This window comes from Balaenoptera physalus (assembly GCF_965194825.1).
Source record: "Balaenoptera physalus genome assembly, chromosome: 11".
NCBI classification, from domain to species: Eukaryota; Metazoa; Chordata; class Mammalia; order Artiodactyla; family Balaenopteridae; genus Balaenoptera; species Balaenoptera physalus.
Window position 1 is genome coordinate 36,376,359 of NC_138896.1, and position 16,885 is coordinate 36,393,243.

General features: G+C 38.2%; 1 protein-coding gene across 1 annotated transcript in view; it reads right to left on the reverse strand.

Annotated features, from left to right (window-relative positions):
- The window catches only part of DNAH8 (dynein axonemal heavy chain 8), a 333,978-nt gene that overhangs the window by 164,724 nt on the left and 152,369 nt on the right, over window positions 1-16,885 (reverse strand). Inside the window, exons 45-55 of the mRNA XM_082412562.1 lie at window positions 16,464-16,550; window positions 16,266-16,373; window positions 14,892-15,026; window positions 13,098-13,259; window positions 10,856-11,102; window positions 10,485-10,726; window positions 10,257-10,397; window positions 8,693-8,930; window positions 4,880-5,022; window positions 3,826-3,960; window positions 2,931-3,053 (exon numbers count right to left, since the gene is read on the reverse strand). Coding sequence (XP_082268688.1) covers window positions 2,931-3,053; window positions 3,826-3,960; window positions 4,880-5,022; window positions 8,693-8,930; window positions 10,257-10,397; window positions 10,485-10,726; window positions 10,856-11,102; window positions 13,098-13,259; window positions 14,892-15,026; window positions 16,266-16,373; window positions 16,464-16,550 — 1,761 coding nt within the window. The remainder of the gene's footprint in view (window positions 1-2,930; window positions 3,054-3,825; window positions 3,961-4,879; window positions 5,023-8,692; window positions 8,931-10,256; window positions 10,398-10,484; window positions 10,727-10,855; window positions 11,103-13,097; window positions 13,260-14,891; window positions 15,027-16,265; window positions 16,374-16,463; window positions 16,551-16,885) is intronic.

Below are 16,885 nucleotides of genomic sequence, written 5' to 3' on the forward strand. Positions count from 1 at the left end.
ATCCCACTCCTGGGCATATATCTGAAGAAAACCATAATTTGAAAAGACACATGCACCCCAGTGTTTATTGCAGCACTATTTACAATAACCAGGACATGGAAGCAACCTAATTGTCCATCAGCAGAGGAATGGATAAAGAAGATGTGGTACATATATACAATGGAATATTACTCAACCATAAAAGAGAACAAAATGATGCCATTTGCAGTTACACGGATGGACCGAGAGGTATCATACTGAGTGAAGTAAGTCAGACAGAGAAAGACAAATATCATGATATTGCTTATATGCAGAATCTAAAAAAATGATACAAAAAACTTATTTACAAAACAGAAATAGAGTCACAGACGTAGAAAACAAACTTATGGCTACCAGAGGGGAAATGGGGGGAGGGATAAATTGGGAGATTGGGATTGACATGTACATACTACTATATATAAAATAGATAACTAATAAGGACCTACTGTATAGCACAAGGAACTCTACTCAATACTCTGTAACAACCTCTATGGGATAAGAATCTAAAAAAGAGTGGATATATGTATATGTATAACTGATTCACTTTGCTGTACACCTGAAAGTAACACAACATTGTAAATCAACTATAATCCAATAAAAAATCTTTTAAAAATAAATAAAACTGGCATAACACAATATAAAGGTGAATAATATAATTTATGCTAATAAAAAATAAAAATAGAGACATAAAATACAAGTCAACAATAAAATTATAAATCAGGAGAAAGATAAAGGAAATTAAAGTGTTCAAAGGTCACTGGATATACAAAATGGGAAAGAAGTGTTAGATTATCTTTATTTTTGATTATGTATGTAGGATGTACTGTCTAGGGTAACCACTAGAACACAGAAATTGACTGCAGTAAATGGATAGTAAGAAAAGGAAAAAGGAAAAAAAAATCAATCAATGTCTTCAGTGGAATAGGAAGAAGGCTGTAGCACTTCATGCTCAGCTGGGGGCAAGGAAATGAAGGTGTCCAAGGTCTGAGAAAAAGATGGTGTGAAAGGAACCTGAATGTAAATGCAGGATAGGAATAGACAGGATAAAGATAAATAACACAAAACATGCAGTATAATTGCTGGGTAGTATTATGAGCTCAGTTGAGGTCCATAATCATGATTTTAAAGTGATTTTAAGCAGTATTGTGTGTTTTTCTCCAGCCAAGTTTGGCTGCATAGGTGCAGGTGGCTGGTGAGCAAAGAGGCTTAACAAGGATTTAATGTGGTTAAGGCTTTCACAGATGAGTAGAGGGTGCATGCTACCGTGATTATAATGATGGATTATGGAATTTTAGCTGGAAAGGAAGGAAGCGAGGAAATGAGAAAAAATGAAGGAGAATTTAATGATGGTAGGAACAATGGCTGGTAGCTCCATCTGTAGTCTGGGTAGTAGAGGGAATGAGCTACAGAGTGTGGACATGGTGATCAGAGAATAAAACGCTTGAAACTGAGATAATGAAGGGATCACAGTTACTGATAATGACAAGGTGTAGGGTACGACTGCATGAATGAGTAATTTCAGAAGGAGTGGAAGACATGATCATTGGAGGAGTTGAGGTCAAGGAACTAAGAGGTCAAGATCATGTATGTAGATATTGTTTGGCATCACTGAGAATTATGACAGGCAGGACTGGCTGCATAATTTGTGAGGCTCAGGACAAAATGAAAATTCAAGCGTCTTTATTCAAAAATCATTATTAGGAATTTCAAGACAGTGACAGCAGAGCATTAAACCACGTGCAAGTTCCTCTGAAGTGTGAATCCCTCTGCAATGGCACACTGGCACACTGTGCACACCATGAAGCTGGCCCTGGAGACTGGGACAGCCCTGGAGAGAGTAACAGTCAGAAATCTTCGGGGAGGGACGGGTGTGACCCAAGGGTCCAAGATGACTGCAACAACATGTGGGTGTGAGGTCAGAGTGATAGGTTTTCAGGGAAGAGGGCAATGAGAAAGGAGAAGGACATCTCCCTCACCTCCAGGTGAGAAGTCTGCAGGGAAAGCAGCATCCTGGGTTTCCATTAGAGCCAGAAGGTGAGGGAAAAGCTCAGAGAAGAAGCTGAATTTACAGGGGATTTTGTGGATGAACCATGGCTGCCAAGGGCACACAGAAAGCTTTCAGGAGTGGGGAAAGTAGGAGATGAGGCCAGACAAGGGCCAAGCAGAACTGTTGGGGATTAGTGTCAGGATGAGCACGGACAGACCTGGGAGTCCTGACATCCTGGTGATGGCTGAGGTGAACCAGGATAAAGGGTGGAAGGGATGTGACGGGTCCTGGTGGGCTCTAGATGGATGGTGTTGATGAGGCAGTAGACGGTGGTGGGAGGACGTGTTGGGGATCCCACCAGGAACAGGCAGAACCCTGGCAGCAACTGTGAGGTCCTCTAAGGGGAGTGAGTCTGGGGATGACAGACGATCACAAGTAGGACAGTGGTGCATGGCAGAGTTTTGGGGTTTTTTTTTTTAATTGTTTTCTGGGAATTCCCTGGTGGTCCAGTGGTGAGGACTCTGTGCTTCTACTGCAGGGGCACAGGTTCAATCCCTGGTCAGGGAACTAAGATCCCGCCTACCACGCGGCGCAGCTAAAAAAAAAAAAAAAAAGTGTTTTCTAAACTTCAGGTACTCCTGGGAGAGAGTATATAGAGTGGGAAATCAGAGACCAAAGATAAAACCCTGGGGAAAGGAAGAAAGAAGCCAGAAAGCACATTGAAATCAAGCAGCCAGAGAGGCAGAAGGGAGTGTTGGGGGAAAGCATATAGGGATTTCAAGAAGGAAGAATGTCATCTATAACCAAGAAGCCAAAGAAGACTGAGAATTGTTACTAGGCTTAATAAAGTGACAGTTATTGATCTTTTCATATATAACTAAGAATACTGATTAAATATAATCTACATGAGGTATTTTAGTCCTACCTGATCTCCCCATTCATTAATCACGGGCATATTAATATCATCAATAAATATAGTCATTTTTCTGCCTCCGGGCGGCCCATATGTGCTTCCCATCCTCTTATCCACATAGCTTTCAATTGTTCTCTAGAGAAAAGGAAATGGTCTGTCTTATGCATTACATTTCAATCTATTTCTAAAAGTGATGAACATGCTTTTCAGAGTAGAATACAATTGACTTATTTGTTTAATATGTGTAAATATTGTTATTAAAATAAATATTGCAAACTTTAAAAAATAAGTTGGAATATTAATCATTAATTTATATTAAAAGACACTCCAATGCTCAGCTTCAGCTTCAGTATTAGGCCAAAACATGCTATTTGGATTTGGCCTCCGTGTCAGCCTTAGGAAGGTTAAACAGCTGAATGCCAACTTCAACACCAATTCTTTTGATATATATATATATACAGTCAGCCCTTCATATCCATGGCTTCCACATCCTTGGATTCAACCAACTTCCATCAAAAGTATTTGGGAAAAAAAATCCCAGCAAGTTCCAAAAAGCAAAACTTGAATTTGTCTCACACTGGAAACTATTTACATAGCACTTACATTGCATTTACAACTATTTACATAGAATTTACACTGTACTAGGTATTGTAAGGAATCTAGAGATTATTTTGGAGTATACGGAAGGATGTGCACAGGTTATATGCAGACACTACCCATTTTATGTAAGGGACTAGAGCATCCACAGATTTTGATACCAGCAGGGATACTGGCACTAATCCCCCATGGATACTGGGGGGCAACTATATATATATATATATCAATGTTTTATTTGCATACAGATTTTATTGTATAACCACTTAATATATTTAATACGATAATGACTACAGCAAGTGATGGGTTTTACCTGAAACATCATTGGTTCTGTGGCAGATGAAAAGTTTAGACTTTTAGATAACTGTATTTCAGGGTCATATTTTTTCAAATAGGCCTTAATCATTACAGTTTTTGCAGTTCCCTGCTCCCCCGTGAGTAAAACAGCCTGCAATCGTAGGATAATCATGTTGAAAGGTGTTATAAGATGTTTAGTTTTAAATATATTAAGGTTCTAGTAGCCATTCTTTCATTCTATAAACTAATACAACTAATTTTTGATTACTTTTAAGAATTAGACCTACATCAAAATAAATCCTAGTGGAATTAAAGATTTAAATGTAACATATATGCTATAAAAATGCTGGAAGAAAGCGTGGGTGAGCAGTCACTTAACCATGGGAAGGACTTTGTAAGCAGATACCCACTTTCCTTAGCACGCTGGAAGTCAGCATTTCAGGGAAGATTGAGTTGGAGTGAATCTTGGGACCTGGAGTTCATTTACCAAACAGGTTTCCCTGAAATGACACCACCTCTGGCCCCTTGTACTTTAATTTTTCCACCAATAGTTGTAAAAAGGGATGTGTTTCTTACATGGTTTGCAATCATCTAAGAAACTGAAAACTAAAATATTGCCTGCCATATCAGTAAACGAGGATGTTGCAGCCATCAAGCCATTACATTACAGCCACCCAGACAGTGCACCCTGAGGAGACTCAGGAAGAGAAAACACAGGATACTGGCCCCAGATAGCTGAGGTGCGTACCAAAGGGATGATTTCAGTGAGCCCAGACTCTTGCATCTTCCCATACCCAGAAAAGCGCTAAATTCCATAACTTGAGATATCTGGGCTTTTTTTCATTAACAGTAATTCTTTGATGTTCCATCTACCTGGTCTTCTGTTGCAAAAACTTCTGTATATTCTGGCTTCCCCCCACCCGCCTTGTCTCTTTGGAACATTTTTCTGAGTGCTATCTGAGATGCTGTGTCCCAGGCTTGAAGTCCTAAGAATGTCCACCAAATAAAACATAACTCTCAACTTTTAGGTTGTGCATTTTTTTTTCAGTCGACAAAACTATCAAACTTACTTTATGCTGTTTTGCAATGGTGTCTACCAAAAAATTTGTTCTAACATTGTCAACATTTGGAACCAAAATTGATGAATATTCCGGAACACTGTCAGTTGGATAATAATATGGCTGAAGTTTCTTACTCCAATGCTCCCAATCACCTATACAATAATTAAAACTGATCTTAATAAAACTGCATTCTTCAGAAGTTATCTCAATACAAAACACAAGTGCTATAACCAATTAACAGAAATATATAAACATTTAAAACATTTTTGTAAAACACGTTAACATATCTGCTTATCTAATGTATGTGGCATTTGATAATTTAAGTTTGTTTTTGCCTCTTTACAAAGTCAGCTTTAAATTGCTAATTATTTATCTAGAGAGCTCTTGGTCTGAAATGGAATTACAACCAATGATATGTTTAGTATCTAGTAGGAAAACCACATTAACTAAAAGGATGGGAAAGACCAAAAAAGGGATTGTAGATTACTGGACATAGGATGTTTGCCATGAGAAATGGGAAAAAATAAACCTGGCCCTAAAACTAGTGTTAATAATGTGCCCAAATTCCTGACTTATAGTCACTGCTAATTTACTGACTGATATTATTGTTATAATAATTATTGTAAGTGCATTTCATCCATTCTAAGAAAAATATTTTATTTACATTTTATCATCTCTGGAACCTCCTTTCAATCTATTATGTCAGAATCGCTGCTGGCTATGCAAACTTGATGAGAGATGTTCATACTGTTGCCATTTAAATTGAATGACTTGCATTGTTGGTATTGCATTCTCGAATTTAACTGCCATTTTAAAGATATTCCAAAAGATACCATGATTCAGAATTGTACCAAAAAAGTTACTGTGTATACAGAATGCATGGAAAGAGAGCAGAGGAGCACACATTTGATAGTAGCAAAGCAAACATTCATCATTGGGGGAATAACCTCAATTTCAACTTTCCTTGCAAATTATGGAGTTCTATGGTTAAGTGCATGTTTAACTTCTAAGAAACTGCCAAAGTGTTTTTCAAAGTGGCTGTATATTGTGTACCATTGTGTAGTTAGCAAAGTGGATATACTACTGGATGTGAGAGCTCCACTTGTTCCACATTCTCTCCGATATTTGGTATTATTAACCTTTTAATTTTAGCCATTAAATTAATTAGACTTTAGTCATTCTACTGGCTGTGTAATGATTTGCATTTCCCTGATGACCAGTCATGTTGAATATCTTTTCATGTGCTTTTTTCACCATTCATAAATCTTCTTTGGTGTAGCATCTATTTAAAATTATTGCCTATTTAAGAAATTTGGATTTGCTGTCCACTTATTATTGAATTGCAAGAGTTCTTTATGTATTCTGGATAAAATTCTTTTATCAGATATATATTTTTCAAACATTTCTTCCCATTCTGTGGCTGGAATGGGAATTTTATTTTCATAGTGACTTTAAAATAGATTTTAATTTTAATTTTAATGAAATCAGGATGTATGAGTGCTCCAACTTTGTTTTTTAAAAATTGATTTGGTTATCCTAAATCCTTTGCATTTCCATAAAATTTTATAATTCAGTTATAAATTTCAACCAAAAAAAGTCTATTGGGATTTTCACTATGATTGCACAGAATCTATAGATCAATTTGGAGAGAAATAACATCTTAACAATACTGAGTTTTCTGATTTGTAAACGTGATTTATCTTTCCATTTATTTAGGACTTCTTTAATTTCTCTCAGCAATTTTGTGGTTTTCAGTATACAAATCTTACACATATTTTGTTAAATTTATCCCTATATATTTCATTTTTTAATGCTATTTTAAATGGTATATTAAAATTTCAATTTCCAATATGTTGTGAGCATGTAGAAATACAAATTATTATTATATATTGTTCTTTCATTCTGTGACCTTGATAAACTCATTTACTAGTTCTAATTTTTTCAAGGATGGTTATATTATTTGCAAATAACGAGAGATTTACTTGTTCTTTTCCAATCTATAGGTATTTCATTTGTTTGTTCATGTTTATTTATTTACTGCCTTATTGCACTGGCTAGAACCTTTACTACAATGTCTAATAGAAGTGGTGAGAAAGGAATATTCTTGTCTTGTTCCTGATCTTGGGAAGAAAGTATTCAGTCTTTCACCATTAAGTATAATGTTAGCTTTTTTGCAGATGTTCTTTATCAGAATGATAAAGTTTCTATTCCTAGTGTACTGTTTTATCATGGAAGGATGTTAAATTTCATCAAATGCTTTTTTTAAAAAATATTTATTTATTTATTTATTTTGGCCATGCCAGGTCTTAGTTGCGGCATGTGGGATCTTCGTTGTGGCATGCGAGCTACTTAGTTGCGACATGCAGACTCTTAGTTGTGGCATGTGGACTCTTAGTTACGACAGGCATGTGGGCTCTAGTTCCCCAACCAGGGATCAAACCCAGGCCCCCTGCATTGGGAGTACAGAGTCTTACCACTGGACCACCAGGGAAGTCCCCAAGTGCTCTTTCTGCAATGATTCAGAGGACTATATAATTTGTTTGGTTTTTAGTCTATTAATATAGTGAATTACATTGACTGGTTTTTAAATGCTAATCCAACCTTCCATCCCTAGAATAAATACCCACTGGAACTCAATATGTTATCCTTTTATATACTATTGAATTTCATTTCTTAAAATTGTATTAAAAAAGGTGTGTCAATATTCCTGAGGGATAATGGTCTATAGTTTTCTTTTCTTGTAATGTCTTTCTCTGTTTTTGGTATCAGGACAGCACTTACAAACCCTTATAAAGTGGGATGGGAAGTGTTTCTTCCTTACATTTTCTATATTTTGGAAGAGTTTATGTAGAATGAATTGGTATTATTTCTTCCTTAAGAATTTGATGTACTTCACCAGTGAAGTCATCTGGGCCTGCAGTTTTCTCTGTGGGAAGGTTTTTAACTATAAATCAAAAAATTTTAGTAGATATAGGGATATTTAGGATATCTATTTCTTCTTGATGAGGTTTGGTCGTTTGTGTCTTTCAGAGAATTTATCCATTTCATTTACATTGTCAAATGTATTTTCATAACGTTGTTTCTAATATTCACTTATTTTTTAATATCTTTAGGGCTTGTAGTAATGTTCCCTCTTTCATTCTGAATCATGGTAATTTATGTCTTCTCTTTTTTTTTCCCTGATATCTCTGGTAAGAGATTTACGAATTTTATCTATCTTTTCAAAGAACCATCTTTGGATTGGCTCTAGATTCTAAGAGAGTTCATAGCTAGATTTAAGGGTGCATTTAATTGTTAGTTTCTTTTAGGGAGAGGTGAGCTGGGCCCTACCACACACAGGAGGCTAGGGGGCTGAGGTGACAGCACTGGACTTTGCCGAGTCTGCTACGTGTAAGTAGGATCCCATCTGCTTGGTTCATTCTCTGCTTATTCTGACATTTCCAACAGAGAAGTTCTAAGACTGATCTCTCACGAGCATTACTATGCTCTACAACATGAAGAATCTGTGTTCTCTATACGGCTACCCTTCCTCTTCAAGCAAGAGAAAATAGATGCTGTAAGAAGTGTTGCTAACTTATTTATGTTAGATTTCACTGAGACCACTGCAAAAGAAGCAGAAGTCAAGAGCCTCTATAACTGTTCCCAGCCTGGCCCATATGCAAAATCCTACTGTTCCTTGCATATATGCCCTTTAAAAATGGTATTAGCAATTATGTTATTCATGATTGGTTTAATATTTCCCCACAGAAGAGTTTATGGAGTTTATCTTTTTTCCATTAAAAAAAATGTCATTTTATTTCAGGTATAAGTCACTGTGCTTACCATAATCAGTAACATAAAACTCATACATGGTTTGATTCGTGCCCTTAGGTATTTCTGGTAAGTCTAACTTGCTTTCATGATTTCGTAAAAAGGCTTCAAGCTTGTCTCTGCTTTCCAATTCCAGAAGGGCTCCTAAACTCCACATTACAGCAAACACAAATAATTTATGAAGATGCTCGACACATGAAATGCCACCTTCTTCTTTGGAGGGAATTAAACCTTCCAGAAGATTGAGAGACTGAAAATATTTAAAATACAATAAAATAAAGTTTTATATTTAGATATTTTAAATAAACATTTTTAAATGATAATAAATTTAAAAGGAGAGAAAGAGAGAAGAAAACAAATATATCTCCAGATATTGCTTGATCAGTGTCCTACAGCTAGCAGCATTTAGAAGAAAGGCCATTCTGCTTTAGGCAGACTGCATGATCTAGCAGAAAGGACACCAAACTGGGAATCTGGAGGTGCCCCAGCTCACGCCACTAACATCTCTGAGTCTCAGTTTCCTGATCTAAAAAGCAAAAGGCCTAGACTAGATGTTTCCTAAGGTAGTTTCTGGTTCTAAAGTTTGGTTATTCCAAATTTTATAGATCAAAGATTTTATTTATTTTAACATGTTGTAAGGCTCAGCAAATTGTGCCCCAGGGGCCAGCCACCTGTTTGGCAAATAAAGTTTTACTGAAACCAGTCACACTTGTTCATTGTGTCTGGCTGCTTTTGCAATGCAACAGCAGAGCTGAGGGGCTGAGACAGAAAGTCGTGCAAAGTCTAAAACACTTATTTGCCCCTTTAATAAAAAGTGTGCCAAACCCCATATGGCATCAGAAAGAAATGTATCTACAGTAAGACATCCTTTGTCTTTCATAACAAAATTATTTCAAGATAAGATTTGCACTTACATTTGGGCCTCATGTATCAGTTCTAAGCTACCCACCCTCCCTGACTGACGTCCCTCACACTAAGAGAGAATCAAAGCACTAGAACGGGATAATGAGAGATCACCTATGGACTAGAATCAGGAGAGCCTCTGAAAAATCTATGATTAGTTCTGTTTCTTCCAAAGACTAATAAGAAAAACTGAGAAGAGGGGGAAAAACATAATTCTACAAACTACTTGGAGATTGTTCAAAGGTTTTCCCTATCTAATATATATAGTAAATTTGCAAAGCCAAGACTGCCACCCAAATTTTCCTTCCTGCCACCAGCTCATTGTTGTGCTTTTCTGTAGAACTTCCAGCTTTATTTATTTAGTCTACTCTCATTTTTGGACACTCTTTCTGGGAAGGTTATACTAAGCTTGACGGTGGGAAAGACAGTTCATTCCTCTTCCCCTGACAATACCCCCCTAGGAAGTGAAACTCATGAAGAGATGGCAGTAAGAGCATCAATAAGATCTTTAATAGGAATCAAACTTCTCAGAGTCTTCACCTCCACATCACAAAAAGATTTTGATGGGACTGTGTGAATTTTCCATTTCAGATACGTCTAAACTGCAACTGAGTGGTAGGGGTGGGGGGGAATCTCACATCTAAGTAGTGAATGTACAAAGAAAAATACTTACTTGCACAATATAGTTGCACTCTAAGAGTTGCATTTTCGGATTGAGGTTCAGTTTCATAAATGTATATATATCCTCAAATATTTTATCATACAGGCTTAGGAATACAGAAGCTTCCTGTGTAGTACGCTTCTTCAACCACGCCTGCAGCAAAAAAACAGAGTCTCTGTTTATAAGAGAGTGAGACGTGGAAATACACTGAACGCGCTTCTGCGGGTCTGTCGTCCCCACCTGCAGTATTGGCCTCCAGCTGAGAGCAGAGCTGCTGATGTAGACCATGCCCATCCTAGAAACCGTGGCCGGAGAGGCGTTCTCAATATTGTGGACTTCAAACAAAAGCTTACAGTTAGGGGCCATGGGGATGCGATCGCCATTGGCCAGTGTGAGGGTTTTGTTGTCATCCAACACGGAATTTAAGTTCTCGATCCAGATGGCATCAACAGGGCCGTCTAAAATGAGGAAAATGTTTTCACCTGCCAGTAATGAAAACAGAAAATCACTTTTCACCTGCAGATAATCAAAACAGAAAATTAAACCAATACTGTGTTATTGATAAACTGGCAGGGGGAAAGAATGATCACCAGAAAAGAGTTTATGTGTACCTTTTTTAGCTTTTAACGTTTTTCTCCACAGAGTAGAAAAAATCCCATCTGTCCAGTCATTGGTCGCCGTGTCCAGTCTGCCAAACATCTGAGGAGCCGTAATAGCTTTTGGATTCATTCGCATTTCTCTATGAGGCCTTCCGCATTCTGTTAGTGCCTTCATCAGGATTGTTATAACGGTTGTCTTCCCAGAACCACTGGGCCCAAGAGTCATCAAACCATGGCGTACCAGAGACGTCTCATATAACTACACAATGAGATAATCAATTGAAAGATGTGACTTATGAGTCTCTTGCTGACATTCATAGAAGTTGTGTGCAGAAATTTTAAAAGCTTTAAATAGGTTTTTCATTAAAGTAACTTGTTCACTATTTAAAAGAAGAGAATATGCCCCCCAAAAATGTTTTTTTTGTTTTACTAGAGGTGGATAGCAAATGAGGGGCACGTTATAAAACGATATAAGTGATAAAGTAATGACAATGTGGAACTTTAATTACATTTTGGAAATAATTAATTCAGGATCTAGTTTTGGGGTCTCAATCTACTGTTCCTTGTGATTTTAGTTTGCTGATGCATAAGAAGCAGTTTGTGTGGTGATATTGCCCCCCGGTGGTGGAAAGCAGCAATACAAACCAACTCAACCAAGACCCAAGTTAAACACGCACCAGCCTTCTGGTTCCCCAGAAGCACAGCTCGAGGTGAGGGTTCCTGTGCAAGTGAGTGTTCACCAGGGAAACTTTTAATGGAGTAAAGGAAGCAGGAAAAAATGGGGAGAGGTCAAACAAGGTGTGATTGAGGACAAAATCCTGTAGCAGGGAGACTTAAGACTGGCCCTGCGGGGCACTCTGGAACATAAGTTACACCTCTGTGTTTGTTCCATCTGGAAGCAGGAGAGCTTGACTTTCCTACTGCATCAACCACAAGTCCTTAACTAAAGAAGGTTGTTTCGGGAGCAGGCGAAAATAAACTCCCATGCACTGCCTGCGCTTTGTGCCTGCCAAAAAATGTGGGGTTGGTGAACCCTCCTGCAGAGAGTGGTATATTTATGTGGGATTGGAATCACAGTGTTAGAAGCCGGGGAAGGGGCGCATGGATATGGTAAAAGAGATTCAAGGAGACATAGTAAGAACATGGACGGTGTCTATTACAATATCCTGTCTATCTTTTCTTTTAATAAAAATAACAATTCAAAGGTCTCACAGCTGATCAGAGGTAAAATTTGAGTTATTCTCCTAACATTTTAGGTAGAAATGTATTACCTCTGTAATCCATAGTTTAAAAGCAGCAGAGGCACTGGCCATATTATACTCAACAGTAATGTGTTTGACATTAAACAAAAACACAATATTCTAGTGCCCCACCAACTGAGGTGACTAAGATTTCAGTACTCAATATACTGTATACATATCACATGTAAAATGATGTCTTCCCAGAAATTTTAAAAAAATGTTTAATGGTTTCCAAAACATAGATGATGAAAAATACTTCGATTTTTTTTCCCTATATATTTCCTTGTAAGATTTGGATCTGTCTCATACACTTGAACTGCTTACGATGTGGCAAGAAGAGTAAGTTAAAAAAAGAATCGCTCTTTTTCAAATGCAGTTTTTAACACTCTCCACAATTTCGGCACCTTCATTTTCCAAAAGGCCTGGAAAATACCCCCAATGCATCAAGCTCATGGGGATTTAATTCAGCGTCTCTGCTACAGCTTCTTGGCTCTGCTTGGTAAAATCATTGGTAGGTTGTCACAAGGATGAAATGTTAGGGACAGAAACACACCAAGAGACACAGGCAAAGGATTGAGTTTAGGTGTGAACATGCCCACACACAAAGCAGGAGCAAAGTACCACCCCCAGATTCCTCAGGCTCCATGCCCTATGAAGGCCCCCAGCTATGGGAGATGCTGCCCGACTGGCACAAGAGCCAGCTGGGTCATTCCATCTCCCTGCGTTTTTATAACCTACTATCCCCTCCCAACTGTTCTCGAGATTCTGGTTACCACCTAACCTAACCTCATCAGGTGTAAGTAACTTCAGTAACTGCTTGATTAGTATAAATCTACACTAACACCCCTGGGACCAACACCTCTCACTGAGGACTCTTCTTGCAATGATGTGTTTTAATTTAGTTTCAACGTTTACATTAAGTAAGACTAATTTCACAAGTTCTTCTCTTCAAATGACAGTCTTTAACAACTCCCACTGCGCATCATACTGATAACAGATTAAAAATGTTTTACCTGCACAAGTTTGAGATTCCAGGGTGGGTGGTTAATCAAACCTTCCAGTTGAACCTGGTTGGTTATTGCAGCTTGCAGTTCCACGTAAGTATTACTATCTAGTTGTAATCCTGGAAACAGGTCATTGATTAAGCTGAGGAACAGGGGTTCATCTTCATCAATCTAAGGTGGCAGAGAACAAATTTACTCACTCAGTCAACAATGAAGCTTGTAGCAGAAGCTCACAGCACTTATCACTTCATGCCCAAAGAACCATTTTATTACTCTCCTAGCCACATGTGTGTGCTCTAGTACTTTCTTCCAAACACCACCACGGAATCCACGTTACCTACGGCATTGCACCCAAAGTTCCCTGGCATTCAAGGTCTTCTCCAGTCTACTGCTCCAAGGTCTGATCTCATTTCTTTATCCTATGAATGTTCTGCTTCCCACAGACAGGTATATGCACTAACCTTAAAAACATGCAAGTAATAGTCCCAATCCCATGAGAAGAGAGTATTAATACTTCACTTAAATTAGGAAAAGATCTGTAACCCTGCATGTTACAGGGTTACATCTGGCTCATCCAACACTGGCTGGAAAACTGCATCAGAGCAGCGTTCTGTCTCTCTTGAAAGCAGCAGGTTGGAATAAATGGACTCCAATCCTTATTTACCACATCTTTAATACCGAGATAACCCCATGCCCAACTGCTGACCCCCTCTGCATTTTTCCTTATTCTCTGGTGGAGGAGGGTCTCTGGATGCTTTCTGGAACTCTCGTCTAGAAGTTTCAGGAGTACCATTATTAATGGAGGCAGTGAGCTATACTCTGGGGGCAGCAGAGGATTTAGCCATCAGAAAGTCTCGTGGACTTTTGTTCCAGCTTATCAACTGACTGTGATTATGGGTGAGTCCTACACATGTGCCTCTCCCATAAGGAAAATGGCAATAAGCAAGATAGCCGCCCATATCCCCCAGAGTGGCTGTAAGACTCAAACAAGACAATACCCCTGAATAGGTTTTGTAATCGTCATGAACTACACGGATGTTAGTTGTTAGTTTTGTAACTAGAATGCGAGCTCCTAAGATCCATTTCTTTCTCAACCTTGTACTCCCAGGGCATGGACATGATACGTAGCATATAGAAGCCCCTGAATAAAAGCCACATGAACCTGTCCGTCAACCAGTTTAAAACAACCTGGCTGTAATTGTGACAAGCATGAAATCGGTGAAATAATTATTATACTCTCTACAGCAAACTTTTAATGCATATTTGGAAAACAGAAATGGTGTTGGTGTTTTGGGAGAGACATAGCTAGCTAAGCTAGTCACATACAGAGAAAGCAAAAAAAGCTTTCATGGTTCCCTATGAATCCAGATTTTCATATTTAGAATCTGTGTTACGTTATGAATAATGGACTGACATTTGGGGGCTGGAGCCCACTGATGAAGCCTGTTTCATGGCACACAACTGATAAAAGGATGCATTTGCAGCCCATGTGGGTCATACAAAGCCATGGGGTTTTTTTGTGGGGGAGGGGGGTTGCCTTCCTCTGAAAGCTCAGCTCAGTGGTAACTTCCCTGCAGTTTTTTTTTTTCTTTCCACGCCCACACGGCATGTGGCATCTTAGTCCCCAACCAGGGACTGAACCTGTGCCCCCTGCAGTGGAAGCGTGGAGTCCTAACCACTGGACTGCCAGGAAAGTCCCACTTCCCTGCAATTTTTAATGTTAACAGCTTCACATGAGCCAACCCCCACTTGTCAGCCAGGTCAAAATCCTGAAAGAGAAATTAATTCAGAGAAGAAAGATACCAATTTAGAAAGGTTCATATCTCTTAGTCCTCTCATGACGGTGCTTAATTCACTATCTTCTGGTCTGGCTCTTTTTTGAGATCCAAGTGTCCTCAGTACAGATAGAATATTTCTCAACCCAAAGTCATAATGAACCTAAGATGAGAAAAGAAAGAAAAAAGATTATTCAATTGAAAAATTCTAAATGTAGACTCACTATGTATTACATATAGGTAGATATTCTGATACTTATATACTATAGTTTTGGAGTGGCTGAGTGGCAAAGTTTTATTAGCTCAATTCTCCCGCCTTTCCTTTGACTGAAAAATGATCACTCCACTGGAAAGATCAAGCTGTATGATACAGTGTTCACACCTTAAATATCTTTTGAGAACAATACAGTCTGATAGTCTGAGTGGCAACCATTTAAAATGCATGACCAACAGGTTACATACTATGTGATTCCCTTTATGTAATATTCTTGAAATAACAAAATTATAGAGATGTAGAAAAGATTAGGGCTACAAGGGGCTATAGGGATTTGGGAGAGAGGTGAGTGTGGCTATAAAGGGGTAGCAGGAGGGAACCTTGTGGTGATAAACAGTTGTGTATGTTAACTGTGATGGTGGTTACATGAATCTACACATGTTTGCATAGGACTACACACACACAAACACACACACACACGAGTGCATGAAAAATTGGTGAAGTCTTAGTAATTTCTGTTTATTGTACCAATGTCGATCTTCTGGTTTGGTTATTGTACTATAGTTATAAGATGTCAACACTGTGAGAAGCAGGGTGAAGAGTGCACAGGACCTCTTGTACACTTCTTTGCAACTTCCTGTGAATCTATAATTATTTCAAATTAAGAAAGTTTTAAAAATACGTAATTAGGGGGCTTCTCTGGTGGCGCAGTGGCTGAGAATCCACCTGCCAATGCAGGGGACACGGGTTCGAGCCCTGGTCCGGGAAGATCCCACACGTCGCAAAGCAACTAAGCCCGTGCGCCACAACTACTGAGCCTGCGCTCTAGAGCCTGCGAGCCACAACTATTGAAGCACACGCACCCTAGAGCCCATGCTCCACAACAAGAGAAGCCACCGCAATGAGAAGCCTGTGCACTGCAACGAAGAGTAGCCCCTGCTCGCCACAACTAGAGAAAGCCGGTGCACAGCAAAGAAGGCCCAATGCAGCCAAAAATAAACTAAATAAATAAATTTTTTTTAAAAAAATAAAATAAAAATACGTAATTAATAGGTCAAATTAATTATAAATATACTTTAGAAAAGAGTCAAGGAATTTTTTAACTCCCTAATTAGCATGTATCAAGGTAAAATTGCAAAGTTAAAAAACAAGTTTTCAGCTAGGGGGAAAATAGATATACAAAGTTACCTGTTTAGTAAGTTGCTCTTCACAGAGTTTGTAAAGTACATAAAACTTTTGAGCCAAGATAACATTTTCAAGAAAACCACAGCTTGCAAGTTTAACTCGCATAATGATCTGAAAATTAATACAGTGAGATTTTTCAACTTTAGTGAAAAACAGGTAAAGAACATAAACTGTATTATGCTTTTAAATCCTGATGCATACCTGTCTATCAGGAACCATCATAGCAACAGTTCTAAATTGAATTTTTAAGTTCTCTGGTAGTTCCTGGCGCCCAGCATATCCAGGGTTCTAAAAATTAAAATTATTTAATTTTAATTGTTGATATAATTTTCATTTCATGAATACAAATACATTTCAAATCCCTAAGTCAGATTCTAAGAGGGTATTGAAAAACATTAGATTCGTAAAATGTCCCTATTTTCACAAAAATGTGTACTGGATCATCCGTATTTATTAATGTCACATCACTCCCTCTTACATAGTTCCATTTTCGTTATACTAATAAAGTCACACACATGCACACACACACACACACACACACACACCACTCTGTGTAGCAAAAATTAAGTATCTGTGTATCTATTTATTAAGAAAATAGAAAAGGAAATAGAAAAGAAAACTGA